This window comes from Marasmius oreades, chromosome 3 (genome assembly GCF_018924745.1).
Source record: "Marasmius oreades isolate 03SP1 chromosome 3, whole genome shotgun sequence".
NCBI classification, from domain to species: Eukaryota; Fungi; Basidiomycota; class Agaricomycetes; order Agaricales; family Marasmiaceae; genus Marasmius; species Marasmius oreades.
The window spans coordinates 3,657,256-3,682,835 of record NC_057325.1 but is presented as its reverse complement, the minus strand read 5'-3'; the positions used below and the strand labels follow the sequence as shown (position 1 = coordinate 3,682,835).

Below are 25,580 nucleotides of genomic sequence, written 5' to 3'. Positions count from 1 at the left end.
TTTGTCTCACCACCGGTAGGCATCTTCGATCCAAAATATGTTTCTCGCGCCCTTCGATGCAATGGTTTTTCAGGTCTGACCGGCGTTTGTGAGTGGCAAACCACACTTGCAGGGTATCATCGATCTATCGCCGAGCCAGTACCTTCTTCACTTATAAAAGCCTCCGAAACGTGAGTGCCATCGCATCGACTCTTCTTTTACTAGTGTTGATAACTCGGTGGGTTACTGGACTTTCAGTCTGGATGATCATATGAATGCCTTAAACTCCACCCGAAGCATTCTCGCTACTAATTCATTACACATTTTCAGCCCAGGGCACATCCGGGATAATATCAAAAATGTGGTACTGGTTCGACTCAGCAAAAGGGAAAGGACATCCTTAATTGATCTACGGGAGTAAAATCCAAACTCCACCTCGACTGTAAACCCCAAGACTCTGGTAAACCGTCCGAAAAATTCTAGTCGTTCAATGGGAGAAATTTGGGAGTGCCTTACTTTGCTCAAGCTATTCGCAGTATAAATGGGGCGTACATGTTTGACTTGTTCTTCAGAGCCTCAACCTCTCTTTTTCCTATCCTTGTGTGGCACAATGCAACTGGTGTCTTTACTTCCGCTCATATTCGCCTTGGCTACATTTGCTGCCCCTGCGGAAACCATCGTCGGTCGTAGCTGCCACGAGGACCTCTCCATACATGATCTTGGAGGTCTTCCTGCTCCAAAAAACCCTGTCTCCTTCGTCTTACTCGGCGTTGGAACACAGAACTACACGTGCTCCAGCACTGGTACCTATGCGTATGTTCTTGCCATCCTTTTTTTCGGGTCTGTCTGACTCATTTCCAATCTCGTTAGCTCTGCTGGCGCTGTCGCGAGACTTTTCGACGTCTCGTGCATTTCCAACACTGATCTTTTCCCCAGACTTACCAAACTAGCGTACGACATCTGGACCACTGAAGTGCAGGCATCCGCTTCCTCTGTGGCTGAGATCTCTAGCCTCTTGGAGAACGTCGGTGTCATCTTTGGGGATCATTACTTTGTTACCAGCCCGACCGGTACTGGTATAACTCCTAAATGGGACGCGACGTCAGGAGCTTTCAAAGGGAATCCAAATGCCTACATGCTTGGAGCTAAAGCTGCAGGTGTATCTGCCCCAACAGGCAGCTTCGATATCGATTGGTTATACTTGACGAACTTAGGTGGTTCGGTAGGTGGAAAGCTCGCAGATGGGATCTATCGAACCAGTACCAACGGTGGTCAACCCCCGGCTTCGGTATGATATCTTCTCTCCTTTTGTAGTTATGGAGAGTGTTCTAATAACGTTTATTTGGTCGATAGTGTACCCCTGGGGAGTCTACCACTGTGAAATACACTGCATTTTATTGTGCGTAATATTCTTGGCTTCCGCCCCCCCCCCTTCAAATTTCCCTTCTGCACGACAAGGATTAAACTAAATCAAACCTTTCCTTGTTATGCAGACCTTACTGGTTGAAGCGTGTAGAAATGATTGGATGTTTTTTGCGATATACTACGCGGTCTTAGGTATCAATCATCCGCTGTGTCTGTATCTATTTACCGATCATACTACTATGCCGCGTACCGTTCCTCAGTCAATCCCCATAGCGTCGTAATCGGGAGTGAAAGTAACTGGACTTGGGCTTGAGAGTGAACGGAGGAGTTGACGCGGAACTTCGACCCACCTTAATCCGTCTTCCCATCGTTTGAAGTATCAAGCCTATCTTGCACTAAAGTTTAACCGTGTTGCAAGTGGCTGAAGTTCGTCCTCATTGTCGTTATAGAGTCAGAAGAGAGTCATCCGGTTGAGCATCGCGTCTCGTCGGTGGCTGCCAGTGTGTCGATTGTCGCCCGACTTCGCCGCAGAGAAAACGAAATCATGTTGTCTAAGTACTTACTTACTACGTAGTTTCAACTTTCAAGTTTCCCATAGAATTATCCGTATTTCCTCGTGGGAATCCTCATCTCCGTTGGAATTTTCACACGACCATTCCATGACCATTCTCATCGCTTAGCTCACTGGCAAGTGTTCTGATTCATTTACTACCCGGAAGACGTTCAAGACGACGACTGATTCAAGATCGATCTCTTTTACGTTTCAAGTCTTTCGTGGTTAGTCCGCCAAACTTTTTACAATATTCTCAATCGACCTAATGCTGGGTTATGTGAACATTATCGTTGCACTTGATAGATGCAGAGGTCGTTGACTCGTTATTCCAGTGCAGCCACACTTCGCAGTTCCCTTAATGAATCATTACTTCGGATTCAAGACGGGCGAGAAGAGCAATCCAGTTTCATTTCAGGTAGCCAAGGAGATATAGCCCACAACCTCTTCGGAAGCCTACTAATAGATAGCCCGCACGAACGCAACCAATAGGCCTGATCGTTCCGCATCCAGTTTGGTGGCTACCCACCCCGTCGAGAAGATGAGCCTTCCATTTCCATGCTGTACGTCTGCACCACGAATTGCCTATTTCCTTTTGGCTTAGTTCAATAAATCAGTGTACCACTACTGGAACTGCATATCCTGGAGTTTGTAGAGGCTCACTTTACCCCCCATCCCTAAGCCTCTTTTCATCCTGGCAGTTTGAATTATCGGCTCGATGCATCGCACATGCAGTGCAACCAGTTCATTATCGATTCCTCTTGCTTCACGTGCCATAATATGCCCTGCTATGTGAAGGGAGCTCTATTTCCTCTTTACGCATGGACACTCGGAGATAATTAAAACGTTGACGTCGTGGGATCTTCTGTTTGACGTTCACTGTTCGGAGTTCTTTTTAGTGACCCTTCGACCATCTCGTTCACGTCGACTGGTGAGCATACTTCCGTTCCTCTTTGTCTTCAGCGTGGGTTAACATACGTTCGATAGTCCTTCTCCTCCAAACCTTCCAACTAACGAAGTGGAGGCCCTCAAAGTCATCTACTTCGCGTGCTGGACCATCTCAACGAACTTGAGTTGGTCGTGGAGACATCGAAAATCGAGGAACATCGAAACTGGTCAATAACCACGACCAATTATTCTCAAGTCGCTCATACGCGGGATTTCGCTGGCTCGTCATGCTATCGCTATACATGGGAATATTCGCATTTGCGATACTCGTCATAGCTTCTCCCATTGAGCCGCTGTCAAGGCTGGATAACCTCTCCCTGCGGGATCCCTTACCTTACGAACCAAGGTGAGATATATCAGCTCTCTCGAGCTCAAACTCTCTCTCACCTCTGAATACGCAAGGCTTGGGCTGTCAAAACCCTTACTCCTCTCCCATTCTCAGGTTCTGGGACTGACGCTATCGACGCCCCAGACCTATCGTGTGACAGATCCCCCGAAGGGTTTTGAATTATTTGCCCAGAGTACGTGTCTTGTTCTGTACACTTTTTTCCATGAACAGTGAGATGAGATTTCCATTACAGCAGAATGTTCCGTAAAACATTTTCTTCCCGGGCCGACTGATCTCAACGTGAAGGAATGTTGCAAAGATGTCGGATGTGCAGAGGTTGCATCATCAAAAGTTGTCCGATTACGGTGCAAAGACTTGGATCTGAGTAAGTTTGGGAGAACGGGGCGTCAGCAGTTCTGTATGAGGGAAGGGTATCAGGTTTGATGAAACTTTTCTTTTTTAGGTAGCAAACAACCATTCACACGGGGATCTTCAGTCAACCTACGATTACTGATCATAGATGGTTCGTGTAAAATAGTTGTACTAAGTATAATCAACCAAAGATTTCGAGCATCAGGAAGATGGCGCGGAATGTCGTCATTTACGAGATTTTGATGAACGGGGCCAGGGCCGAACAAGATTGAACTATGAAGAAAAATAAACGCTTTGCAAAAGGCCGGTTTTGTACTCTGACACCAGATGATCAATGATGCGTTATGCCTCATTTCGGACCATTACACCACACCTAACGTTCTTGATAAATGGGGTCTGATGAATTGCTGTCGAGCTCAGGAGGGTTACTGCAGCTGTAGTCCGCATCTTGAGGGATCACCGAGATCCGTACGTTACTCCTCCTGCCCTGAAGTTCCCATCCGCCAAGTCCTCGTTGCAAAATTCAAAACTTGAATACATATGCATCCGCTATCGCACCGATGAAATTCCTAACACTATTGTTCCGCAATAGCGTAGCTTCTGCCGTCGCCTAGCGGTCATCTCTGTCATGTTTTTCAGGCCAAAGGCCATGTCGAGCGAGTGGGGTGGTCCGCGATTCGTTGGAAAGCGTCAATGGCAAGGAATCGAAATCTTTCCGGTGTGGGTCAGAGAACCATCCAATACTGGCGAAATTCGTTCTGCGGAAATGTCAATACGCACAGCGGAGGTCCATTTGAAGCGAGGGACATTGAATAACCTGCGGATCGCTTCTTTCATCGTCGGCATCTTTGCGTCTCTACGGAGTGTGTGGCTACAAGGTCATCCACAGGTTCTGAGTATGAAGGGAACGCTTCGAGTCAATCAGTGTACAAGGCTGCATACAACAGATAATAACATGGACACACCGCTGATACAGTGAACCCCTCCACCTATATGTTCTCGAATCTACTCAAATCAAATCACATGAAATTGGATAACAGAGGGAGACATTTGTATCCCCAACTAGTGGTCGGTAATACAGATCTGGACAGTAGATACAACATCGGGGAGGGGTTATCTGGGATTATCCAAGAATTCCAAGGTAAAATTCTAAGGTGAGCGGGAGTGTCGCAAATCGCCATCACGTGTTCCGTACGCGACTTATTCCCCCATGGTCATCATATTCGCCCGCCCTCGACTCATTAGAGCGCATTGCCATCTCTCAGCTCCCAATCACACTACTGTCATTATTGAACGAAAGGGTTACTATCATCGCTCTGGGTAGAATCGTTCGATGGCCTCATGCGTTGAACGTTGAGGATTTGCTGGTGCACTGAGACCGAGGTTGAGATATGTATGGGGAACAGTGCAGTGTCGTTGTCCGAAAAAACCACTAGCTCCCGCTAATTCAATTTATCGGCTCAAAAGTGAATTTGAAAGCAGAGAAAACACGCAAGAACTGTCATGACATTCACCAGTTTTCCTCCCGTTTTGCTGTTGTCAGAATACCCGACACCACTTCCACCAAACTATTCGATCATTAAATGGTATCTTGCAGCGAACGGTTACAGGGCAGTTGGAACGCCACCGGATCCGCTACACCAACCACCAACCACCAAAAATGATTTCGACCGCAATTCTAGATTTACTGATCCTTTGTGGTTTAGCCTCAGCTCAACTTGCTCAAAACATCTCCCCACCTATCGTCGACCTCGGCTATGCAAAGTATGAAGGTGTATTCAATGGAACGACGAACGTTACGAGCTTCTTGGGGATGAGGTTTGCAGCTGCTCCGATTGGTGCGTAATCCACTTGTGCTCTTTACAATCTTTGACCCTGTTCTAACTATGTTGTCAGGTGAACTCCGTTGGCAGGCTCCTCAGCTACCTACGGACGAGAACGAGAACGGTATCCAAAAAGCGGTTACACAACCTCTGCAGTGCCCACAAGCCGCGCCAGGTACCGCCGACAGAAACCCATACCGTGTCAATACCACCAGTCCAAGCCATGGTTTGATGAAACGTTAAGCTGGGGGTACAACTTCGACCGATATCCCGATCAGCGAGGATTGTTTGTACTTGAAGTGAGCATGCTTGGTTTATTTGAACGAGAACTGAGGTCAACTCTTCCTAGTGTTCAATACCCTGGAAACACGGTACCCGTGAAACCCTTACCTGTTATTGCATACATTCACGGCGGAGGGTGAGTGTCAAGAAATCTTCCTGGTGTACTCTTTCAAAAATGCTCTCAAAGATATCTCCGTGGAGGAGCTGACCTATATGACGGATCCTTCCTCATCGAACAATTGAATCAAGGAGTAATACTGATTGTCATGCAATACCGACTGGGCCTTTTCGGTACGTATTAGGTTGAGTTCTTGAGTTGAAAAGCTGTCCACTCATTAAGGCTCGCAGGATTTCTCGCCGGCGATGAGGTGAAGAAAATCGGTGCACTTAACGCTGGACTTCGTACGTTCGCTCAAAAGTTTCCTCAGTTGACGTCCTTTCACACATACTAGTCGACCAGGCCTTCGCATTCCGTTGGGTAAGGGAGCACATTTCCAAGTTTGGAGGTGACCCAGAACAAGTTACAATCTGGGGGAAATCTGCTGGTGAGTCCCGACATTCGCCTGCATTGACATTACCAATAATACGCTCACTTCTTAGGTGCTGACTCTGTACTCCAGCATGTCATTGCGGAGGATGGCGAAACCAAACCACAGTTGTTCCGAGCAGCGATTGCTAGCTCACCTTTCTTACCTACCCAATACAAGTATAACGACAGGAACCCTAGAGTAACGATCTTGACCTCCCAGTGTCTTCATTATGGCTGACTTTTTTATGTCGATAGACATTGTACAACCAAGTCGTAGAACAAACCAAGTAAGTGGTCTCGGTGTTCGGTCTTCCTTCCTTTCAACTAACCACATTGCAGTTGTGCCTTCTCCGCGGACAGTCTCGCATGTCTGCGAAAAGCAGATACACAAGCACTACAAGCTGCCAATATGAACGTTAGCATGGCTGGCTTCTACGGAACATACATGTTTGTCCCCGTAGTAGATGGGAAATACGTTAGGCAACGTCCTACTGAAGCTTCGAAGCAAGGGAAAGTCAATGGAGTACGCCTAATTCATGCAATTAAATGCCATAACTCACTGACTGCAACTGCTCCGACAATTGCAGAAAGGCTTGTACACTGTGGCCAATGCCCACGAAGGGGATATATATGTGAACAATGCAACTACACCGTTGAGTGCGGGCGAGTATACGTCTCAGCTTTTCCCGACGCTTGGGTCAAAGGAGGCTGCGCAGGTTGATCGTCTATACAAAGATCTGGGAAATCCATTGCAACAAGAAAACCTAATCTATGGAGAGAGTACGTTTCATAACTCTTTCGCCAAATTCACCTGCAGCCCGTCCGACCATTTTTTCAGCTATATTCATCTGCCCTGCGTACTTCCTCTTGAACGCGTTCAAGAGTACATCCTTCAAGGTAAGACTATACTAGCATTCACAAGCACGGATATCACTTTGCACCAATACTCAATACTCACCCTAACCCAGGGCGAATAGGCAATTCCACCCGCTCATCATCTGGATGATATTCCAGTATGCTTCCCCACGCAAGTAGCTTCTCCCTTCTGCTAGTTACAAACAAAGTTCTCATATCACTAAACAGGGCGGTCAGTATCATACCCATCGGTTTCAACAACCCAGATTTCATCAAAGCCTTCGCCCGGTCCTTCGTTTCATTTGCTATCTCCCTTGACCCCGGTTACAAGCTAAACTCATCAATTATCACTCCGCTGTGGGATTTGTATCGCCCTGGTAACACTGAGATGGTGTTCAATAAGACTGTTGACGATTCACCTGATGTACATGCTGTGAGAACTGACGGGAGACTTTTGGATTGGTGCAGGTAAGTTTTTGTTGGAAATGAACTACGTCATACGTTTTTCTAATCCCCTTTGCCCTTCTGGTTAGGTTTTGGGAGTCAATTGGTTCAATTACTGGACAATAATAAATACGCGAACGTGTTTTTCAATCTTTTGGAAAGTACAGGGCTTTGGGACACCCGCTCAAGTCTGTGGGTCCAACAGTGACCTAAAAGTCTGGTGTAATAAGGATACCGGTAGGGTATCGAGAACAAGTAATCGTTACCCGGTGATCAGAAAGGATGAGGGAAAGACATTGGGACAATTGAGCTCGGCGCTGCCTTCCCGGCCGCCACTGGTAAGTGGTTCTCTTGTACAAGTGTAGAGAACGTTGCTTAAAGATGCAGTTCCGCTCTCCGTTCGAGTCTCAACCAGGTTCCTAGCCACTGATGGTGTGTACTGCGGCGATTGGATCGAACTCTTCTGGAGGTTTATGAAAAGCTGAAGCGTCGAAGTACTCACGGATCACTTCAGGTCCGCATATTACTTTATGACCCACAGCGCGCTTGATGTAAACTATGGACGCACCGGTCATGGTTTCAGCCTTGCTACCCCTCCTTACCCCTTCACCTAGCTTTAGTTCCCGTCGGTGTTCGTGTAATCGGTAATTCGAATTATGCGAATGTTACAGATATGGGACCAATAGGTCCAGCATAGAGCGGAGGAGGCAGGAGGGGTTGGCTAGAGTATTGAACTCCGAGTCAATGGTGAGTTTCTTCAACGCTTCTTCAACGCCTATTCCCTTACTCCTTTCGCTTTGATTATTATCAAGGAATTTACTTTTGGGGCGATTGTTCCTGGTAGCACTTTGGACACCACGAGCCGATATACTTAGAACTTGCGGCCCCTTATTTTCGAACCCGAGTCTTGATTCGAAGGTGTGTTATTAATACTACACGACGAGCGCACTTTCGATTAGCACTACTTTTAGCCCTTCAAGTTTCAAGCCCGCCCAAAGCTCGTTTACCCTGAGAATTCGAAAGATCGTCGTAAATAGGTACACTCTTCTCATTTGCCGCTTTTTCTAGTCCGTAATCCCGTTATGCAGGCTACTATGTCCACAGTTGTCGTACGTACTATGTGGCAGTCGTGCCCCATTTTCCGGAGGGGGATAAACACCGCTCCCCAGAAGTTTGGACAACGTGTTTCTAGCGGACATTGCCATCGTTGTGAACGTCATACTGCCTCATCCAAGCATTCTTTGCTCCCGTCGTCCAGGGCGTTATCAACCCCCACGGTGTTGTCCGTGTTCTCTATACTCATTACCGAGTATTTGGGCCTTCTTTCCTCCTGTTACCCGAGTTCGTAGGAGGACCTGGGAGATCATCAACTGGGGCTAAAGAGAGCAGGCACGTCTTACATAGGATTCGATTTCCCCGCACTGATACACAGATACATCCTTATATCCTTATGCAGCTCCACACGGTAACTGGTACGTTTGGTATTCAGGGAGGCTTTTTTATTTAATGAAGCACAGCTAAAACGATTCAAGACTAAGTTTGCACAAGCAAGACCGCGCACGTAACGGGTTCTAAGCTGCTATTATGCATTCCTGACACGCATTCCTACGGCATGTAGGCCCTGCCTATGTCGGTCTTCTCACAGAGATATCGAAGGGAGGGTAGCAAGTTGCTGCTGGGAAGACAAATATAGAGACCACAAAAAAGACCATTTACGGTCGGCCGAGAGGCCTGTAATTTGGTGCACAGACTCCATCGTTTCTGGCTACAGACTTTTCTCCCGGAGGTTCGTGAATTTCCAAAGCATGTTTACTTCCCCGGACTTGAGGGATCTGTCAACGTCCAGCGTCAATGTCCTTGCCAGCAGCACGGCATCTCGGACTTGAAGGATTTTGATGCGGAGCCTCGTTCAGCATTTTGAGATGGCGTCCCTCTGTCCAGGTAAGGATGAACTCCCCTGTTGCTGCTTGCACCGCATCCTTCACCATCAGAATCTTTGAAACGAACCACGGCCGAGCATATTATGGCGAAAGATTGCGCGGTTACAGCTGCTCGCTATCGTTCGTAGTAGCCAATCTCCAGTAAGGTGTTTGCTACCCCTGACGGGCCGAATCATTTTCTTCGCTCTGAGCAGATGCTCTTCCTAGATCTGGCATCGAGTGCGCGTTATCTGTCAATCCCCGAATGGTCCAGGTGAGCGTCATCCATATTCAATCCTCTGCCTAGTTTATTTTAGTCCGCGTTGTGTGCGGCGGCCCGGTTCGCTTCCCATCAAAGTATTCATTTACCCTTTCCACTAGTTGGTCCGCGTAATGCCAGACCTCATCGATTCATCTCGCGTCCTCGCCGGTGTTCTCAAAGAGGGCTTTTTTTCCGGGCTAATTTTGAATAGAGAATTGTTGGCGGCGCACGCTCATCATTCCCCTTCCAGATCGTTCCTCCTGTGTTCTGTTTCCAAGGCGCGTCTCGTCCGAGGCTCACAACTAAATTTAGGTTAGAACTTTAGCGATGCTCCCCTCGGCTGGAGCAAATTTTGCAGGACCTGTAAAGATATAAGAACATCCAGTCAGATAGACCGTTTTCCCCAAACAGCCATGTTTGACTTCAAACTCCTCGGTCTCTTGGCGCTGTATGGCTTCCAGCCTTTCGTTGCGGCTCAACCTGTCGATTCAGCAGCACCGGTCATCGACCTGGGCTATGCAAAATACCAGGGTATATTCAATGAGACCACGAACGTAACAAGCTTTTTAGGCATGCGGTACGCTGCACCTCCAGTTGGTACGTGGCTATCCATTCTCCCTACTCTAGCGTACTAATGGCATCGTTCTCGACGATCAGGCGAACTGCGTTGGCAAGCTCCTAGGCCACCTTTAGACGAGAGCAGCAAGGGTGTTCAAAAAGCTGACGCCCAGCCTACACAATGCCCTCAAGCCTTACAAGGTGCTGCCGATGGCAATCCATTCGTTGTAAACAGCACTAGCCACCAAGGCCTTCAGAAACGTCAGGGTGGAGGTGTTGCTCCAACCGACACTCCCATTAGCGAGGACTGTTTGTTCATCAAGTGAGTTTCCCCGAACAGCCTTCTTCCAGTAAGAAAAGTTGACTGGTTTCCGCGTTTCCGTATTTCCACTGCTTAGTGTTCAGTATCCTGGAAACAGCACGTCTCCTAAGAGTTTACCGGTCCTTGTCTACATTCATGGTGGGGGGTGAGCGTTGGACAATGCTCATCAAGACTGTCTTCACTGAAAATTTGTTGATCAAAAGATATACTCTCGGAGGAGCTAACCTGTATGATGGTGATTTCCTCGTCGATCAATCGAACCAAGAAGTCATTGTCGTAGTTCTGCAATATCGGCTGGGCCTTTTCGGTACGTGTTTGTTCTGGAGCCCATAACTTTCAGGTGCTGACCGTTCGCTCGTAGGCTTCCTCGCAGGCGAAAAGGTTAAATCGGATGGTGCTCTCAATGTGGGATTGTGTATGTGGACTTGAAATCCGAATCCAGGCCTATTTGGTGACTTGATCCTTATTTTGCAGTGGACCAGAACTTTGCACTTCGATGGGTCAACCAATACGTACGCCTGCTGTGGTGCCTTCTGGGCTTCATATTTTCATTGATAATTGTTTCGTTATCCAGATCTCGGAATTCGGCGGTGACCCTGATCGTGTTACGCTGTGGGGTAAATCAGCTGGTCAGTACATCCAAATATGTCCTTCCTTGCTGGAAGTTAACTCACTCGCTCGTTTTCTAGGTGGTGGATCGGTTTTGCAACAAGTTATCGCAGATGGCGGGCAAACCCGACCGCAGTTGTTCCGGGCGGCTCTCGCTAGCTCGCCTTATCTTCCTGCTCAGTACCACTATAACGATGCGATCCCAGAGGTAGGGATTTCAAGCTTTCCAGTGTTTTCCTCTTGTCCAACCGTCCACTTTTGATAGGCAGTGTACAAGCAGATTGTTGATCAGGTCAAGTAAGTGCCTTTGCTCATCTTGTCTTCCTTCCCGCGAACTCCCCATGTTGCAGCTGTACATCTGCCCAAGACACTCTAGATTGTCTCCGAAAAACAGACACCAAAGCCCTGCAAGACGTCAACTCGAACATAAACTTGGCTGGATTCTACGGAACGTTCACTTTTGTCCCTGTGATCGATGGGAAGTTCATCCAACAGCGACCCATTAAAGCCATGAAGGAAGGGAAAGTCAACGGGGTATGTATTTTATTTTCAAATCTTCCGTTTACTAAACATACGGTCCGTAAAGAAAATCCTCTATGCCATAACCAATTCCCACGAAGGGACCATCTACGTGAACAGCGATGCCGCCCCGTTGACGCCTGGCGTTTTTGCTTCCCAATTATTCCCGACTATTGGGTCCAAAGAGATGGCAACGGTTGATAAGCTGTATAACGGTCTAGGATCTAATTTCGATCAAAAGAGCCTCATCCTCGGAGAGGGTACGTTCCTTCGTGTTTCCCACGCGCATGTTTTCCGCCGTTGACAATACCCACGAATTCAGCCACATTCATCTGCCCCGCGTATTACCTATTGGGCGCTTTCAAGAACCGTGCTTTCAAGGTCAGCAAATCTGCCACATCATGACTGAACCCGATGTTTATTGTACCCCAGGCTGAGTTCGCAGTCGCACCCGCTGCTCATTTGAATGATATTCCGTACACGTTCCCCAGGTAAGTAATTCTCTCTTCTTTCGAGTTCTTATTCTAGGAACGCCCAATTTCTCTTTCTCACTGCAACTTATTTTCAGTGCTTCGATTCTTACGCCCGTCAACTTCAATAACACCGACTTCATCGATGCCTTCGTTCAATCTTACCTAGCTTTCACGATTTCTCTTAACCCAGGTGACAAGATCAATGGTGCACCCAGCGTTATCACCCCTCAATGGAATATGTACAACCCTGGTAACATCGAGATGCTCTTCAACAAAACCGAGGACGACTTGCCTGATATTCGTGCCGGAAAGACCGACGACGCGTTTGCGACCCGCTGCAGGTGAGTTTTGTTCCCCCTGCGGTGCATCAGGCTATGGATCTAATCTGCTCCCCCCCCCCCAAACAGGTTTTGGCAGTCAATTAGTGCAATCACTTCGCAATAATGAATTTATTTCTATTCACCAGGATCTTTTAACTTAGTTTAATAAATTCGAATGTTGAAACATTGTACTAAATCCGCGGTGGTTCAATAGGACCTTGTACCAATCAAAGACTGCGAAGTAAAATTAGACCGTCTCCAGCTCAGTAACGGACTCTACGTGGGCGTTCGAACTGTTATCTGCCTTGCTCACTGGATATGATAGTAGTAATCGCAAGTCTTCGCCGCGGATGTCCCCGGGCTGCAACAAACCTACGAGTGATACTCAGTGCACTAACCTGATATTCAGATTTTTAACCGTCATCGGGATGAAGATGAAACGAAATTCCATTAATCAGGCCTTCAGATCGGCCCGACATGTATGCCGTCAAAACAGATGCTCCTGGGAAGGGTTATCGAGAGTGATGCGTAATGTCAATGTCTCCACGGATCCGGCATGATCAGAAATTCGTGTATTGTCTCGAGCGACGAACGTCGGTGGAGAAGGCCATAACGGTGTTTGTACCAATATCTGTCAGCCCCCGGAGTGGGGAACCATCCGACCTTTTACCGATGCTGTTGAGATCAATATAACCGAAAACCATAGCCTTGTCAGCTCATAGTTTGCCTTAAGTTGAGGCGACTGACGTGTACCTTAGGTATTCTTGATGTATTGCACTTTAAAGGTGGAAGCGAAGAAGTTTGGCGTCGGACGAGGGCACGATTCAAACGTCACAGTTTGAGAGGCACCAGTTTCTGTTAATAAAAGGAAGCTAGGCGCCGCTCTCACACTGAAGCCGCTCCTTTACAGTGACTGTATCTCAGGATCACACCGAGCGGATTTAAGACAAAGCGATATATTGCTCCGGGGTTGGTCATCGTGTGAATGATTGTCTTGTCAAACCCTGCAGCAAACCAAGTGCACTCGGAGAATCAAAACCGTGACAGTAGATGGGCACTTACGAAGGGTAGACCAAGGTCAAATCCTAAAGTATCCCATGGATTGATATACCGTAAGCAATGCAGTGTGTACAACAGATAGTTGAAGAAAAGAAGTTTGACAATGAAAGAAAACAGGACGGTCACAATCAAAGCTTGTGACCACGGAATATTCCGGAATGTGACTCCCCTCTCCTCCTGACCATTACGACGGCGATTGAACTGGAGTACAAGGTTACTATTAGGCCCGACGAATCGAGCGAGGACAAATCATATGCAAGGAAGTACAACTGCACCTCAGTTCTGGGAAACAGCCGGGTTTCAAAAGCAAATCTGAACCGGGCAGGGGTTTGCGCTCAACGACGTCGGGACATTATATCTCGATGACTGACTGGCTGGTTACTGAGAAATTCGAGGTCTGCAGTGCGGAGGGTTTGGGAAGAAGAATACATTGCTCAACAACAGGGACTCTACGGGCTCGTTGTTCGAAAAGTTAGATTGACTGGGCATCAACATGGGAAGATAGCTGCCATCTCAGATAAATCGCGACTTCGAAACTACTAGTAAACTCAGCTGCAGGTCAACCAAAATTTACTTGTTGGTGGAATTATCAGCGAGTCGCTTTCGACCCGGGGCAAGTTTGGGCCGCATACTTCAAAGTATCCGGGATTCTGATACTTTGGTACTCCCTCGACTGCCGTTCTGATCTCGGGTGGTTTCCCCAATCTCTGGTGTTGAAAAGGTCTCTTGTGTTTCGATTTCACTTAGTCAGGAACGGTACCGGAAACGCTCTTCCCTGTTATGAAGTTGGATGCCACGGATCTTGAGTCTTCAGACGCAAGCCATTGTCGCAATTGTCGCACTTGATATTGTTCCTCGCATAATCGTATAGGGCACTCGTCTGAGGGGATGGCGGTGTTCATTTGCATCATAAATAAGACGGTGCCTGGCAACGCCAGAACGAGATATGCGAAATAAATACTATATAGATTTTTGGTGCGTCCCCATTCAGCTTGAATAAGTCGTGCTCCTTCTCGGCCGTTTGGAAAAAAACTTTGGCGTTTCGCCGTTTCACAGCCTTGTTTTAGGCTGTACCGCCGGCAAGGGTCGGACTCCGAATTTTTTTGCGCTTTTCCGTGTACCTCTTGATCATTGGATACCAGACCTACTGACAAACTTTTCTTATTCAGATAAAGCACACATACATATCCTCAGTCATGGCACATCCAATTCTGTCAAGTTTTGCATCGCGCGGCCGCGGAAAGCCCTGTCCAGTTGAGATTTACTCGAAGCGTTCGAGTAGGTGCTAAGGCCTAGAGCCCGAGGAATCTCTGCTTTGGCTAGACCCGCCGGCTTGGTACACAATGTTGAGGGTGAGCATATTGGTTTTCGCTTGCCTACAGGATCGCTTAACGTGTTCAGTCTACGTAGAGAACTGTGTACACAATTTCTTTCACTCGAACGTGTCGGAATCCCTCTTCTCTGAAAGGCGGGCATCATTCAACATTTGTACTTCCTGGATTTATCCATTTGTACCGTGTCGAGTTCAAGCAACTGACGTTCCGCAAGCCCCACTATTGACTCATCATTCTCAATGGTACAAACCAGTGGCTCTCCAGGGCTCTCCATGGTATTAGACCTTACAAGTTTTTCAATGCTCATCTTGGCCAGGGCATGTCAAACGAACAGGGTCGGTCTCCGCCGACTCATTCTGTTGCCCCTCGCGTTCGCAAGCGATCAAGGAGAGTTCATGGAGCAGTTATAAGACGGTGAGTCGCCGCAGGACTTCCCCTATCCTCCCAAGACCAATAATGCTTTCCATCGCACTTTTAGGTTTACTGTCGCTTTGTGGTGTAGTCTGGGCTCAGCCCGTCGAATGTCCATCACAACCTATCGTCGATTTAGGCTATGCGAAATACGAAGGCATTTTCAATGGGACCACGAATGTAACGAGCTTCTTGGGAATGCGCTTCGCTGCTGCTCCAATCGGTACGGAATCCCGTTGTTACCGTATACCCCCCTCAGATGCGTTCTGAATTGAAATCAGGCGAACTTCGTTGGCGGGCTCCTCAGCCCCCTCAAGATGAGAATGACAAGGGTGTTCAAAAGGCGATGGCTCAACCCCCACAATGCCCTCAAGCCTTGCAAGGTGCTGCCGATAGGAATCCATTCCTTGCAAACGGTACTGGTGGTCATGGTTTGCATAAACGTCAATCCGCAGGTGTTGCTCCCACAGACACTCCCATAAACGAAGACTGTTTGTTCATCAAGTGGGTGTTATTGATTTTAGAGTGAAAACTCTTCAAGCTGACTATTTTCTAGCGTTCAATATCCTGGAAACACGGTACCCTCTACAAAGCTCCCTGTCCTTGTCTATATTCATGGTGGAGGGTGAATCTCCGGATCCTTATCGTTATCATCCCCGATCCTGACAACGCGTTGAAAGATATATCCTTGGGGGAGCGAATCTGTATGACGGGACTTTCCTTATCGAGGAATCAAATCAGGGAGCTATCCTAGTAGTCATGCAATATAGACTTGGCCTGTTCGGTATGCACTCGTCCCGACTTGCTGAAGGCGTACCGATCATGTTTCAGGGTTCCTTGCTGGCAATGAGGTTGAGAAGAACGGAGATCTCAATGTTGGATTACGTATGCGCATTTCAATCTCGTTCTCTTTTGTTTGGATACTTACAATCGACAGTTGATCAATCCTTCGCACTTCGTTGGGTTAGGGCACATATCTCGAAGTTCGGAGGAGACCCCGAACAAGTTACACTTTGGGGAAAATCTGCTGGTGAGCTCAGGGAGTATTTAACTAGATTCGTGGCCATTCAATTCATTTTCAAGGTGGCGGATCTGTATTGCAACAGGTCATTGCTGAGAATGGTAAAACCAGCCCACAGTTGTTCCGAGCAGCAATCGCCAGCTCGCCTTACTTACCTGCGCAATACAAGTACGACGACAAGATTCCCATGGTAATGTTCTTGTAATTAATCTTCACAACGTCGTCGATCCTGACACTTCATGATCTCCGTAGACGCTGTACAAGCAAGTTGTTGATGGAGTCAAGTGAGCCGTCTCAGTTGCCGTAGCCTCCACAGCACAATCTAACCTGACTGCAGTTGTACATCCGCCCACGACACTCTTACGTGTCTCCGTCAAACGGACACCAAAGCCCTCCAGACAATCAACAGTAACATCAACGAGGCTGGATTCTATGGAAGCTTTACTTTTGTCCCCGTTGTTGATGGAAAATTCATCACCCGGCGACCTACTAAGTCCATGAGGCGAGGCAAAGTCAATGGAGTATGTACTGTTCCTGGAACATATTCAACCTGTCACCGCTGACTTTTTTGCCGGTGTGCTGCAGCAAACCCTCTATGTCGTCTCCAACTCGCACGAAGGAGACATGTATGTGAATAACGCCACCACCCCGTTGAGTGCGGGCAGCTTCGCCTCTCAACTTTTCCCAACCTTGAAGTCGAAACAGATGGCGGAGATTGACAGCATGTACAAGGACTTGGGGTCTCCCCTAGACCAAGAGAACCTCCTCGTCGGAGAGTGTACGTTCCACAACTTTCTGGTAAAATATTATTACGCTGACAACAACTCCTTCAGCGCTCTTCATCTGTCCCAGCTACTTCCTCCTAGAGGCTTTCAAGGGTGCCTCCTACAAGGTAAATTCCCCGTTGCACAAAAAAGTAAGGATACTTATACTTATTCCACCCCAGGCTGAATTCGCCGTCCCGCCAGCTGGCCATTTGAATGATATTCCATATGGTTTCCCAAGGTGAGTGGTGATACGTACTTTACGAAACGATGTCTCACCATAAATAAAACAGTTCCTCTGAGGCCCTCACGCCTGTTAACTTTGACAACCCCGCCTTCATCGACTCGTTCGCACAATCATTTGTTTCGGTTGCATGTTACCTCGACCCTAACGTCAAGATGTCTTCAACGTCTATCACCCCACCATGGAGCGCCTATCATCCTAATAATATTGAGATGGTCTTCAACAAGACCGCTGATAACCAACCCGATATCCACCCTGCGTCGAGTGACATAGGGCTTTTGGAGCGCTGCAAGTAAGTTGGTTCTCTGTACGATGTTATCCCAGGGATGCTTACTTGTTGTCCTCCCACTAGGTACTGGCAGTCAATTGGTCAAATTACTGGTCAATAAATTATAACGGCTCATCTCGTTTTATAGCCATTTGCATAAATAATGAGACTGGTCAACCATGCATTTTATATAGAAATCAACGACACATACCTTATCAGTCCGGTGTCCCCTCCGGACCTTCCCATTAGTTTGAGAAGGAGTGGAGCAGTGCCATAAACGTAAGTGAGGGAAACCGGCGTTAATCGGCGTCGAAGGCCGGCAGGAGAATACTGGGCGTCCGGAAGGCGGGGAGGGCTAAGCGCACCAAATTGTTAGATTTCTATATATCATACATGTTGAGCGAGTCTCATTATTTATGCAAAGGGCTGCAATCATATTCAGTATACTAGGGTTTGGTGCAGTGTCCATGTTTTGAATACTGTATATTATTATCACCTGCATGTTTGTCACTATCTGGCTAGACCATAGAGAACTTATTCATGTTTTTCGAAGAACTTCAACCTTCGACGCCACGATTTTATTCATCTCCCGCTACGTCAAGAACTCATGACTCGGAAGTACATCAACACCAGGTTGAGATGTCAATAGCATCTGTGCTTAGATTCCTGGCCGCTGACACTTAAAATAATCTAACGCTTTTCTTTTTTGGTCCATCGGGTCTTAATTAGTATAATGTCCGTCGAGCTTTGACGTTTAAATCGACGTCGGGAGTGGGAACACATCAGCGCCTGATCAATACTCGAAAAAGTTTGGCAGGACGGGTATCTGAGCAAGTTCGGTAAAGCGGAGAATTAAGACCTTCTCCCTAAGAAGGGTATTGGGATCCGAGCGCGTAAAGTTGAATAAGAATATGGGATCGCGGTTAGAAGCATGGAAGTTTCGATGATAAGTATGTGTCTCGGACTCTGAAAAGATGATTTGAAGATGGGGGGCGTAAATAGCAACGCCCAGTACCGATCATCCTAGAACGAGTGTAGGATTAGACTTGACAAACGGACGAGAACTTTGATGATTAAAGTTCCAAATGAAGAAACTTCAAGAATGGGCCTTGCTTCACTTTGAATTTGGCAATGGACCTGCGCAACGCCACGCAAAAAATCAGCGCATCAGAGATGGTCTCAACCACAAGTCTCCATTTTGGAATCGTTCCAATCGGTTTCGTTTTGAGGCGCCCCCAGATCGTGGTCATGACAAGTGAAGCCAATAGTCGAGGAAAAGCCCTAGCTGTCGGGGCCGACTTTTGATAAAGGTTGTCCATGAGAAGTCTTAGGAATCATACAGACAGAAGCGTTCTAGCAATCTTTCGAGATCCAATGAGCATAAGCCGATATACTAGATTGAGAGTTCTGGAGAACATGAACATGATTGCAATCGACCTGTCGATGGAGGAAACAAAAGCGGCGGCCACACCGAGCGAATCGAATAACATCAGATAGGACCAGATAGGAAAGTAACGATGATTTGTATGACGACGTACTATGTCCAATGAATCGACCAATCCGGTGATTTCAGTGTATAACCAACACCACGCACCAGTAACAACGACAGTCATAGATAACCGACAAATTTGAATGAGATATCAAAAGCAACGCACGCATGCGTCCTCGTCCATGAGTTGGTGATACAGCAGCGACATCAACACTACAAGGGTTAAGTTAATTGAAGGATAGCCCACGACTGTTGGTGCACCAGGATGTTAGTGGTGATCCATAAAGGCTTTTTTTTGACCGTGGGTCTGCGTGGGTACGCGAAGGAAGCCACGTTACTGTCCAGTTTGCCCTCCAGGACCTTACATTCGGTTTCTAACCTCTTATATTGTCCTTCCTAAATTCTCAAGATGACTACAGCCTAAAGGCGCATACATCAGAACCGACACGCACAGTTTCTCGAAGTTGGGCGAAAGAATAAAATCAATGGGGGCCGGCTACCTTTGTTCGCCCGGTTAATCGTACCCAAGGGCCATTGAAACATTGACCCTGGCCAAGCCATGAAGGGGTGCCCCAGGCTTCGTTTTTCTCTTTCTTCTTCGTTGGCAAATTTTCGACTTCTGAACGACTTTTTCTACTCTTCCGTTTGGTCTAAACCTTGAAACTTGATGTCCGACGCATCAAACAAGGAATACCCGAGAAGAGTAGTTATCGACGACACTGACACGAGGATTCATTACTTTCCGAACCCTGATGCGTGGTCGCTCGATGTTGGCTCGTTTGACGACAGAGGAAATTATGGACCACCGTATAAACGCACGATGCATGGGACGAACCAGTCAGGAGCTAGTTTGAGTTTTACTTTTGAAGGTACGTACCTGTGTGTTCGGGTTTTTAGTGGGCTTTGAAAGCCCCGGTCCTCTTATCAGCGTGTCTATCATTTTAGGAAACTATATTCTCGTTCGCGGCGCGCAAGATATCCGGAACGATGGGAATGGAAAACCACCGACATGGACTTGTTCATTGGACGGCAGCCCCATACCAGCATTCCCGTTTCGAGACGCGAACCGTATTACCCACAATGACCTTTGCGAACTCGGTCGAATCTCTCGCAGGTCACATAATTTGACTATTAACGTCACGATCGAGGATCCTGCGAACCAAATGTTTTGGCTGGATTATCTGGAATATGTGCCGTTGACAGGAATGAACTTGGATGGAAGCACGTTGAGGATTGATAGCAGCGACGCGAGGGTGGTATACAACAACGCAAGTGCTCAGTGGATGGAATTGGGCGGACATATGAATGGGACAGGAGTGGCTGGAGGGAATTTGAGTTTGAAGTTCAACGGTGCGGCCTCCTTACACGATTCTAAAGTTAAATCAAAACAAACACTCTCGTTGCTTTAGGAACATCTGTTTCTTTGTACACTTATCTAGAAGGTTCCGAAAAGGACTGGAGTCCATCTTCCGCACGATACCACATCGACAATGCTGCCGATGAGAGCATCACCATCCCGGGGAGTAAACATCTATCTGGGTCTGGAAATAGGTCGGATTTCTTCAACCAGTTGTTATTCACTTCACCGGATTTTTTACCCGGAGAACATGAGCTCACGTTATCCTTTGATGGTGTTGCCCAGAGCGGGAGCCCGCCGATTCAGTGGCTGGTCATCGATTATTTCCACGTAATCGTGTCGGGTACCAACATTTCATCGAACGGTGCCGGCGTCCCATCCACCTCAGTTCTTGTCGGTGCTGTTGCTGGTGGACTGGTCGGGCTGGTAGCTATTGGGTTGTCAGTGTATTTTTTTATGAAGTGGCGGAAGCAGAATCGACGGTTGCAGAGTACTCCGTGGTATGGTGGTACTTCTGGTGGTTTCGGGTTAGGCTACAGCAATCACAAATATACGGTAGTGACGCCCTTCATTCCAGAAGAGGACAGTCATCCATCACCAACCGCCTACGACGTTTCACGCAGGGAGAGCTCGATGGGGCGTTCTCGGCCTTCGATCTCTACAAGAACGAGGACTACCACCACATACCCGACATCGACGAACCGCCATCTGTCGAATGCCTCGACTTCAACGTCAGATCCGTTGATATCGTCGTCCGAGTTGACGTCGTTTTCTCCTAATAGGACAAGTTCTCAAAGACCCCCGACCGTTTTGTCTCCACCGAATCACTCCTCAGAAAGCTCCCCCACTTACTTCGATCCCGACGCAGATTTCACTTCCGATAGTACTAATGCAGGTACCCGCTCGACGAAGGATACAGGCACACCTAATGTCATCCATATTCGCCATGAGGACAGTGGGATACGATTAGTGCCTCGGGGCAATGACCCACTTCCACACGACCTACCCCCGGACTATACTCCAGATTAGTCGTATGATTTGATTTTTTTTAGGAGTGGCGCATTTTACATTGGACATTTTACATTGGACATTCTATTATGCATAATGTAAGTTTTGTATTCTTATACCTGGGAATGTTGCCGCAGAGTTGTGATTGGACCTGTCGCTAGAACTGCCTCCCGCCCGAGGGCATGTGGCATCGTCTGAGATGCCTCATACAGTGGAGAAGACCATTCGTCGACTGTGGTCACAGCACTTTGGGAAGATACCGACAGCTGGCACCGGGCGGCGCCACGGTACTGGTACCTGTATTAGGCTTTTTTCGACCATTGTCGGCAAATACTTTCTCCAAATATGGTAAAGGCTCCCGGATAATCAGCATAGCGTGACAATAACGTGACCCCCCGCCTGCAGCACAAAATGACCTACCGCAGAAATTTCTTTACGGGTACGTGTGTAGCCTCTAAATGAATGATCAGGAGATCTTAGTCCTCGTTGGTCTATGTGATAACAATGTGTGGGTTCAGTGGCTTTCAGATATATTTCCTTCTCGGAAGGTATTGCACCTTGGGTCCCATTGATTTTAAGAGAGTTCACACAACGTCTTGCAAAATGTATGATTTTCTGACAAGTAATCGGGACTCGGGAGCGTGGTCATAGCGTATTTTACCTTCGCTTAACGGACTTAATTCTGAATCTAACAAGATGGACAGATAGATAGATACAGCACCAAGTCGGGGAAACCGGGGTTTCAAAAATTTACTGCTTCGCTATTCCCACAACGCCTGTCGGAGTTGGAAATCCTATCTCTCCCGCGGCCGCAGAACCAGTATTGAAAGAGCGCGATTGGCTCATGTGTTCGAGCTTTGGAACGTCAAATCGTCCATATCTTTCTCTTCAAGGTGAGATTCTCGCGTATTCTATGGTACTAGATCAATTATGAGAGTCTGTTCAGCCACCCATTATCGATTATCCTTCGTCTCAAGTCCTGGATTATAAGCACGCGAAAGTTCGCCTTCACTGAAGTTAATCCCCACATTTTCATTCTATCTTGACAGGTTTCAATCTCGATTCACTTGGTGTACGTCGCTTTCCGCTCAGTTTACTCCGGAGCTTCATCTTATTGGTGATGACGAGATGAAACACGAAGTGAGTGATAGAATGTCGCGTCCAAAGGATGCTTGAGTCTCAACCCCTGCTACAAGTACTATGTAGTGGAGTCTCTTTGAGCCCTTGCCCCGGATAACTGTATCGTTGGCGACGGCCGACCAACTAGAGAAGTTGCAATTTGCAAATCAACCGAATATCCGACCATCATCACTCCTTTGCTTGGCTATTCAATGGGAGGATCGTAGGAGTGACATCCTTTTACTTGGCTGGATTCACCCGAGGAGGGATTCAGGTTCAAGTTGGCGTCTATGCATTTCCGCTGGATCACTCTCGTTGTATGGAAAACTTACGAGCATCTGTGTTTCTTTGGGAGGAGATATAAGGAGGCCAAATCCCAGCTGGAAAATCTCCAACCGGCCAACAACCCCCAAATGCCTTCTATCGCAGTCCTAGGTCTATTGGCGCTATGCAGTACAGTTTCAGCACAACCCGTGCAAGATTCTCATGTACCGGTTATCGACCTAGGCTATGCGAAATATCAGGGTGCCTTCAACGGCAGTACGAACGTGACGAGCTTTCTCGGGATGCGATTTGCTGCTGCTCCAATCGGTGCGCCATTCTGCCCCTGTTCCATCTTTGGTTACTTTCGTTTCTAATATTGGTGTTAGGTGAACTCCGTTGGCGAGCACCTCAGCCACCCCGTAATGAGTACAACAAGGGTATTCAGAAGGCTATCAGTCAGCCACCACAATGCGCACAAGCCATGCAAGGCGCTGCCAGTAGGAATCCATTCCGGTTGAACACCACCAGTAGTGGTGGAGGTGTGGTTAAACGCCAGGCTGGGGGTCCGGCGCCTACTGACACACCTATCAGCGAGGATTGCTTGTTCATCAAGTGAGTGTTTTTTTTTTGAATGAATGCAGGTAGGATGAAACCGTGACTAACGCTCTCCAGTGTTCAATATCCCGGTACCACTATTCCCAAGGAAAAATTACCTGTTCTTGTCTACATTCACGGCGGAGGGTGAGTCTTGGGTGGCTCATTTGACATTCCGATTCTGATCATGCGCATTGAAAGATACATTCTCGGAGGTGCCAACCTGTACGATGGTTCTTACCTCGTTGAACAATCCAACCAAGGCGCTGTCATCGTAGTCATGCAATACCGACTCGGTCTCTTCGGTAAGTGTTGTAGGTTGGTTTACAGGAGTAAGACCGTTAATTGAGCGTGTTTAGGTTTCCTCGCCGGCGATGAGGTCAAAAAGGATGGAGCACTTAACGCTGGTCTTCGTACGTGCTTTCGAAAATTCTCCTTTTTCGAAGCTCGTTTATTGACAGACAATCACCAATAGTCGACCAAGATTATGCACTTCGTTGGGTTAGGAACCACATCTCCCAATTCGGAGGCGACCCGGAACGAGTTACACTGTGGGGTAAATCTGCGGGTAAGTTCAATTACTTTTGCGATTTTCGTAATTGTGCCAATCGTCACGATAGGTGGCGGGTCTGTTCTTCAACAAGTCATTGCTCACGACGGTAACACCAAACCCCAATTATTCCGGGCCGCGATCACCAGCTCGCCCTACTTGCCTGCGCAATACAAGTACAACGCCCAAATTCCCAAGGTAAGAATGAATGCACACTTATTTTTTTTTGAATGAGACTGACTTGATGTTTTCTCTCAGGAACTTTACAAGCAAGTTGTTGATGCCGTTAAGTACGTACCCTTCCTTATATATAATTCTCGTAATTTCTTACCCTCTTTTCATAGCTGTGGAAATGCACGCGACACTCTCGCATGTCTCCGAAGAGCAGACACTAAACCCCTCCAAGACATTAACACAAAAATCAATGAGGCTGGGTTTTTCGGAACTTTCACGTTCGTTCCCGTCGTCGATGGAAAATTCATTGTCCAGCAACCTATCGAGGCTATGAAACAAGGCAAAGTCAACGGGGTATGTCGTGTCCTCAAGTTCAACTGTAATAACTGACATATCTACCGTAACTTTTAGGAACGCCTATACGCCGTGTCCAACCTTAACGAAGGAGACATGTATGTGGACAACACTACCACACCGTTGAGTGCGGGCGAGTTTGCTGCTCAGCTATTCCCCTTCCTTGACGACAACACAATGGCCGAAATTGACCACATCTACAACCCTCTGGGTGATCCTCTCCAACAAAACAGCCTTATCCTCGGAGAGGGTACGTTTGATAGCTCTCCAGCGCATACTCTATTTCCTAAAATTACCTTACTCAGCCACCTTCATCTGCCCCAACTACCACCTAATGGGCGCTTTCAAAACCCCCTCTTACAAGGTGAGTTTCTCGCTTTGAAAATGCTGAAGGCCCATTTTTGACTGACTACACAACAGGCTGAATTTGCTGTCGTTCCCGCTGGTCACCTGAACGACATTCCCTTCTGTTTCCCTAGGTAGGGGTCTCACCTCCTCTCTTCCCGTTAAACTACTGATTCTTTTTTTCTTATGACAATCGAAAAATAGTGCCGAGATTCTTACGCCTGTCAACTTTAACGATACCTCCTTCATTGACGCCTTCGCCCAGTCATTTGTATCATTTGCTTGCCATCTCGACCCCAACGTTAACATGACTGAATCCATTATCACACCTCAATGGGATGCTTATCTTCCCGGTAACGTCGAGATGGTCTTCAACAAGACCCTTGATAGCAAGCCTGACATTCACCCTGGAGCGAGTGATTCAGGTCTTTTGGAGCGCTGCAAGTAAGTTTTCAATACTGTGGCATTGGTTGCAACGTAACACCCTATACCTTTTTTTTGCAGCTTTTGGAAGTCAATCAATTCAATTACCAACCAATAGACCACGTACTTGCTTACTTTAAAGTGAAACGATACGCCGTGTAATTGCATTGTATCTATCCCCAGGAATTTTTTATTTTAAGGTATTTTGTATTCTACGCTATAATAACATTTGATAGATTCTGTTTATGTTTCAAGTTGTATTTTGAATGATGCAATAATCATACTTAGTATTATTCTTTGCATGAAAGCCCGATTCCCGAAACGTGGCGACTCCGAGAAGGAATT

At 47.3% G+C, this 25,580-nt stretch overlaps 9 protein-coding genes across 11 annotated transcripts; all 9 read left to right on the top strand.

The window, feature by feature from the left end:
- Window positions 1-5: 5 nt before the first annotated feature.
- Window positions 6-1,604, top strand: E1B28_006575 (uncharacterized protein). Of its 2 annotated transcripts, XM_043151262.1 has the most exons (4): window positions 6-792; window positions 850-1,267; window positions 1,333-1,378; window positions 1,473-1,604. In XM_043151262.1, exons 1-4 carry the CDS (start codon window positions 521-523, stop codon window positions 1,484-1,486), a joined length of 750 nt encoding a protein of 249 aa, XP_043012356.1. In that variant the 5' UTR covers window positions 6-520; the 3' UTR covers window positions 1,487-1,604. The 2 variants fall into 2 exon arrangements, with proteins under 2 accessions (XP_043012356.1, XP_043012357.1); XM_043151263.1 differs by having other exon boundaries at window positions 1,333-1,604.
- Window positions 1,605-3,069: 1,465 nt separating this feature from the next.
- On the top strand, window positions 3,070-3,614 carry E1B28_006574 (uncharacterized protein; the record flags this gene model as incomplete). Its single annotated transcript, XM_043151261.1, has 3 exons — window positions 3,070-3,188; window positions 3,245-3,363; window positions 3,424-3,614. 3 exons carry the CDS (start codon window positions 3,070-3,072, stop codon window positions 3,612-3,614), a joined length of 429 nt encoding a protein of 142 aa, XP_043012355.1.
- A 1,588-nt stretch (window positions 3,615-5,202) lies between these two features.
- Window positions 5,203-5,608, top strand: E1B28_006573 (uncharacterized protein; the record flags this gene model as incomplete). Its single annotated transcript, XM_043151260.1, has 2 exons — window positions 5,203-5,380; window positions 5,439-5,608. 2 exons carry the CDS (start codon window positions 5,203-5,205, stop codon window positions 5,606-5,608), a joined length of 348 nt encoding a protein of 115 aa, XP_043012354.1.
- A 62-nt stretch (window positions 5,609-5,670) lies between these two features.
- On the top strand, window positions 5,671-7,153 carry E1B28_006572 (uncharacterized protein; the record flags this gene model as incomplete). Its single annotated transcript, XM_043151259.1, has 10 exons — window positions 5,671-5,783; window positions 5,835-5,938; window positions 5,996-6,049; window positions 6,100-6,192; window positions 6,248-6,375; window positions 6,432-6,463; window positions 6,516-6,699; window positions 6,764-6,956; window positions 7,015-7,073; window positions 7,145-7,153. 10 exons carry the CDS (start codon window positions 5,671-5,673, stop codon window positions 7,151-7,153), a joined length of 969 nt encoding a protein of 322 aa, XP_043012353.1.
- Window positions 7,154-7,191: 38 nt separating this feature from the next.
- On the top strand, window positions 7,192-7,601 carry E1B28_006571 (uncharacterized protein; the record flags this gene model as incomplete). The annotated part of the gene is made up of 2 exons (XM_043151258.1): window positions 7,192-7,499; window positions 7,565-7,601. The coding sequence occupies 2 exons, from the start codon at window positions 7,192-7,194 to the stop codon at window positions 7,599-7,601; spliced, it is 345 nt and encodes a 114-aa protein (XP_043012352.1).
- Window positions 7,602-9,840: 2,239 nt separating this feature from the next.
- On the top strand, window positions 9,841-12,648 carry E1B28_006570 (uncharacterized protein). The gene is made up of 15 exons (XM_043151257.1): window positions 9,841-10,253; window positions 10,314-10,536; window positions 10,613-10,681; window positions 10,740-10,843; window positions 10,898-10,951; window positions 11,011-11,048; window positions 11,111-11,165; window positions 11,226-11,353; window positions 11,411-11,442; window positions 11,496-11,679; window positions 11,732-11,924; window positions 11,987-12,045; window positions 12,097-12,155; window positions 12,233-12,478; window positions 12,545-12,648. The coding sequence occupies exons 1-15, from the start codon at window positions 10,070-10,072 to the stop codon at window positions 12,579-12,581; spliced, it is 1,665 nt and encodes a 554-aa protein (XP_043012351.1). The 5' UTR covers window positions 9,841-10,069; the 3' UTR covers window positions 12,582-12,648.
- A 1,973-nt stretch (window positions 12,649-14,621) lies between these two features.
- Window positions 14,622-17,941, top strand: E1B28_006569 (uncharacterized protein). The gene is made up of 16 exons (XM_043151256.1): window positions 14,622-14,868; window positions 14,918-15,264; window positions 15,329-15,484; window positions 15,543-15,765; window positions 15,818-15,886; window positions 15,942-16,045; window positions 16,093-16,146; window positions 16,199-16,291; window positions 16,345-16,472; window positions 16,535-16,566; window positions 16,620-16,803; window positions 16,868-17,060; window positions 17,116-17,174; window positions 17,229-17,287; window positions 17,340-17,582; window positions 17,643-17,941. Exons 3-16 carry the CDS (start codon window positions 15,460-15,462, stop codon window positions 17,677-17,679), a joined length of 1,503 nt encoding a protein of 500 aa, XP_043012350.1. The 5' UTR covers window positions 14,622-14,868; window positions 14,918-15,264; window positions 15,329-15,459; the 3' UTR covers window positions 17,680-17,941.
- Window positions 17,942-19,386: 1,445 nt separating this feature from the next.
- On the top strand, window positions 19,387-21,466 carry E1B28_006568 (uncharacterized protein). Of its 2 annotated transcripts, none has more exons than XM_043151254.1 (3): window positions 19,387-19,916; window positions 19,993-20,397; window positions 20,457-21,466. In XM_043151254.1, exons 1-3 carry the CDS (start codon window positions 19,715-19,717, stop codon window positions 21,431-21,433), a joined length of 1,584 nt encoding a protein of 527 aa, XP_043012348.1. In that variant the 5' UTR covers window positions 19,387-19,714; the 3' UTR covers window positions 21,434-21,466. The 2 variants fall into 2 exon arrangements, with proteins under 2 accessions (XP_043012348.1, XP_043012349.1); XM_043151255.1 differs by having other exon boundaries at window positions 19,976-20,397.
- Window positions 21,467-22,174: 708 nt separating this feature from the next.
- E1B28_006567 (uncharacterized protein) lies at window positions 22,175-25,531 on the top strand. Its single transcript, XM_043151253.1, has 16 exons — window positions 22,175-22,305; window positions 22,359-22,552; window positions 22,609-23,122; window positions 23,182-23,407; window positions 23,468-23,536; window positions 23,591-23,694; window positions 23,749-23,802; window positions 23,865-23,957; window positions 24,010-24,137; window positions 24,198-24,229; window positions 24,284-24,467; window positions 24,525-24,717; window positions 24,773-24,831; window positions 24,888-24,946; window positions 25,017-25,256; window positions 25,317-25,531. Exons 3-16 carry the CDS (start codon window positions 22,822-22,824, stop codon window positions 25,351-25,353), a joined length of 1,779 nt encoding a protein of 592 aa, XP_043012347.1. The 5' UTR covers window positions 22,175-22,305; window positions 22,359-22,552; window positions 22,609-22,821; the 3' UTR covers window positions 25,354-25,531.
- The last annotated feature ends 49 nt before the right edge of the window (window positions 25,532-25,580 follow it).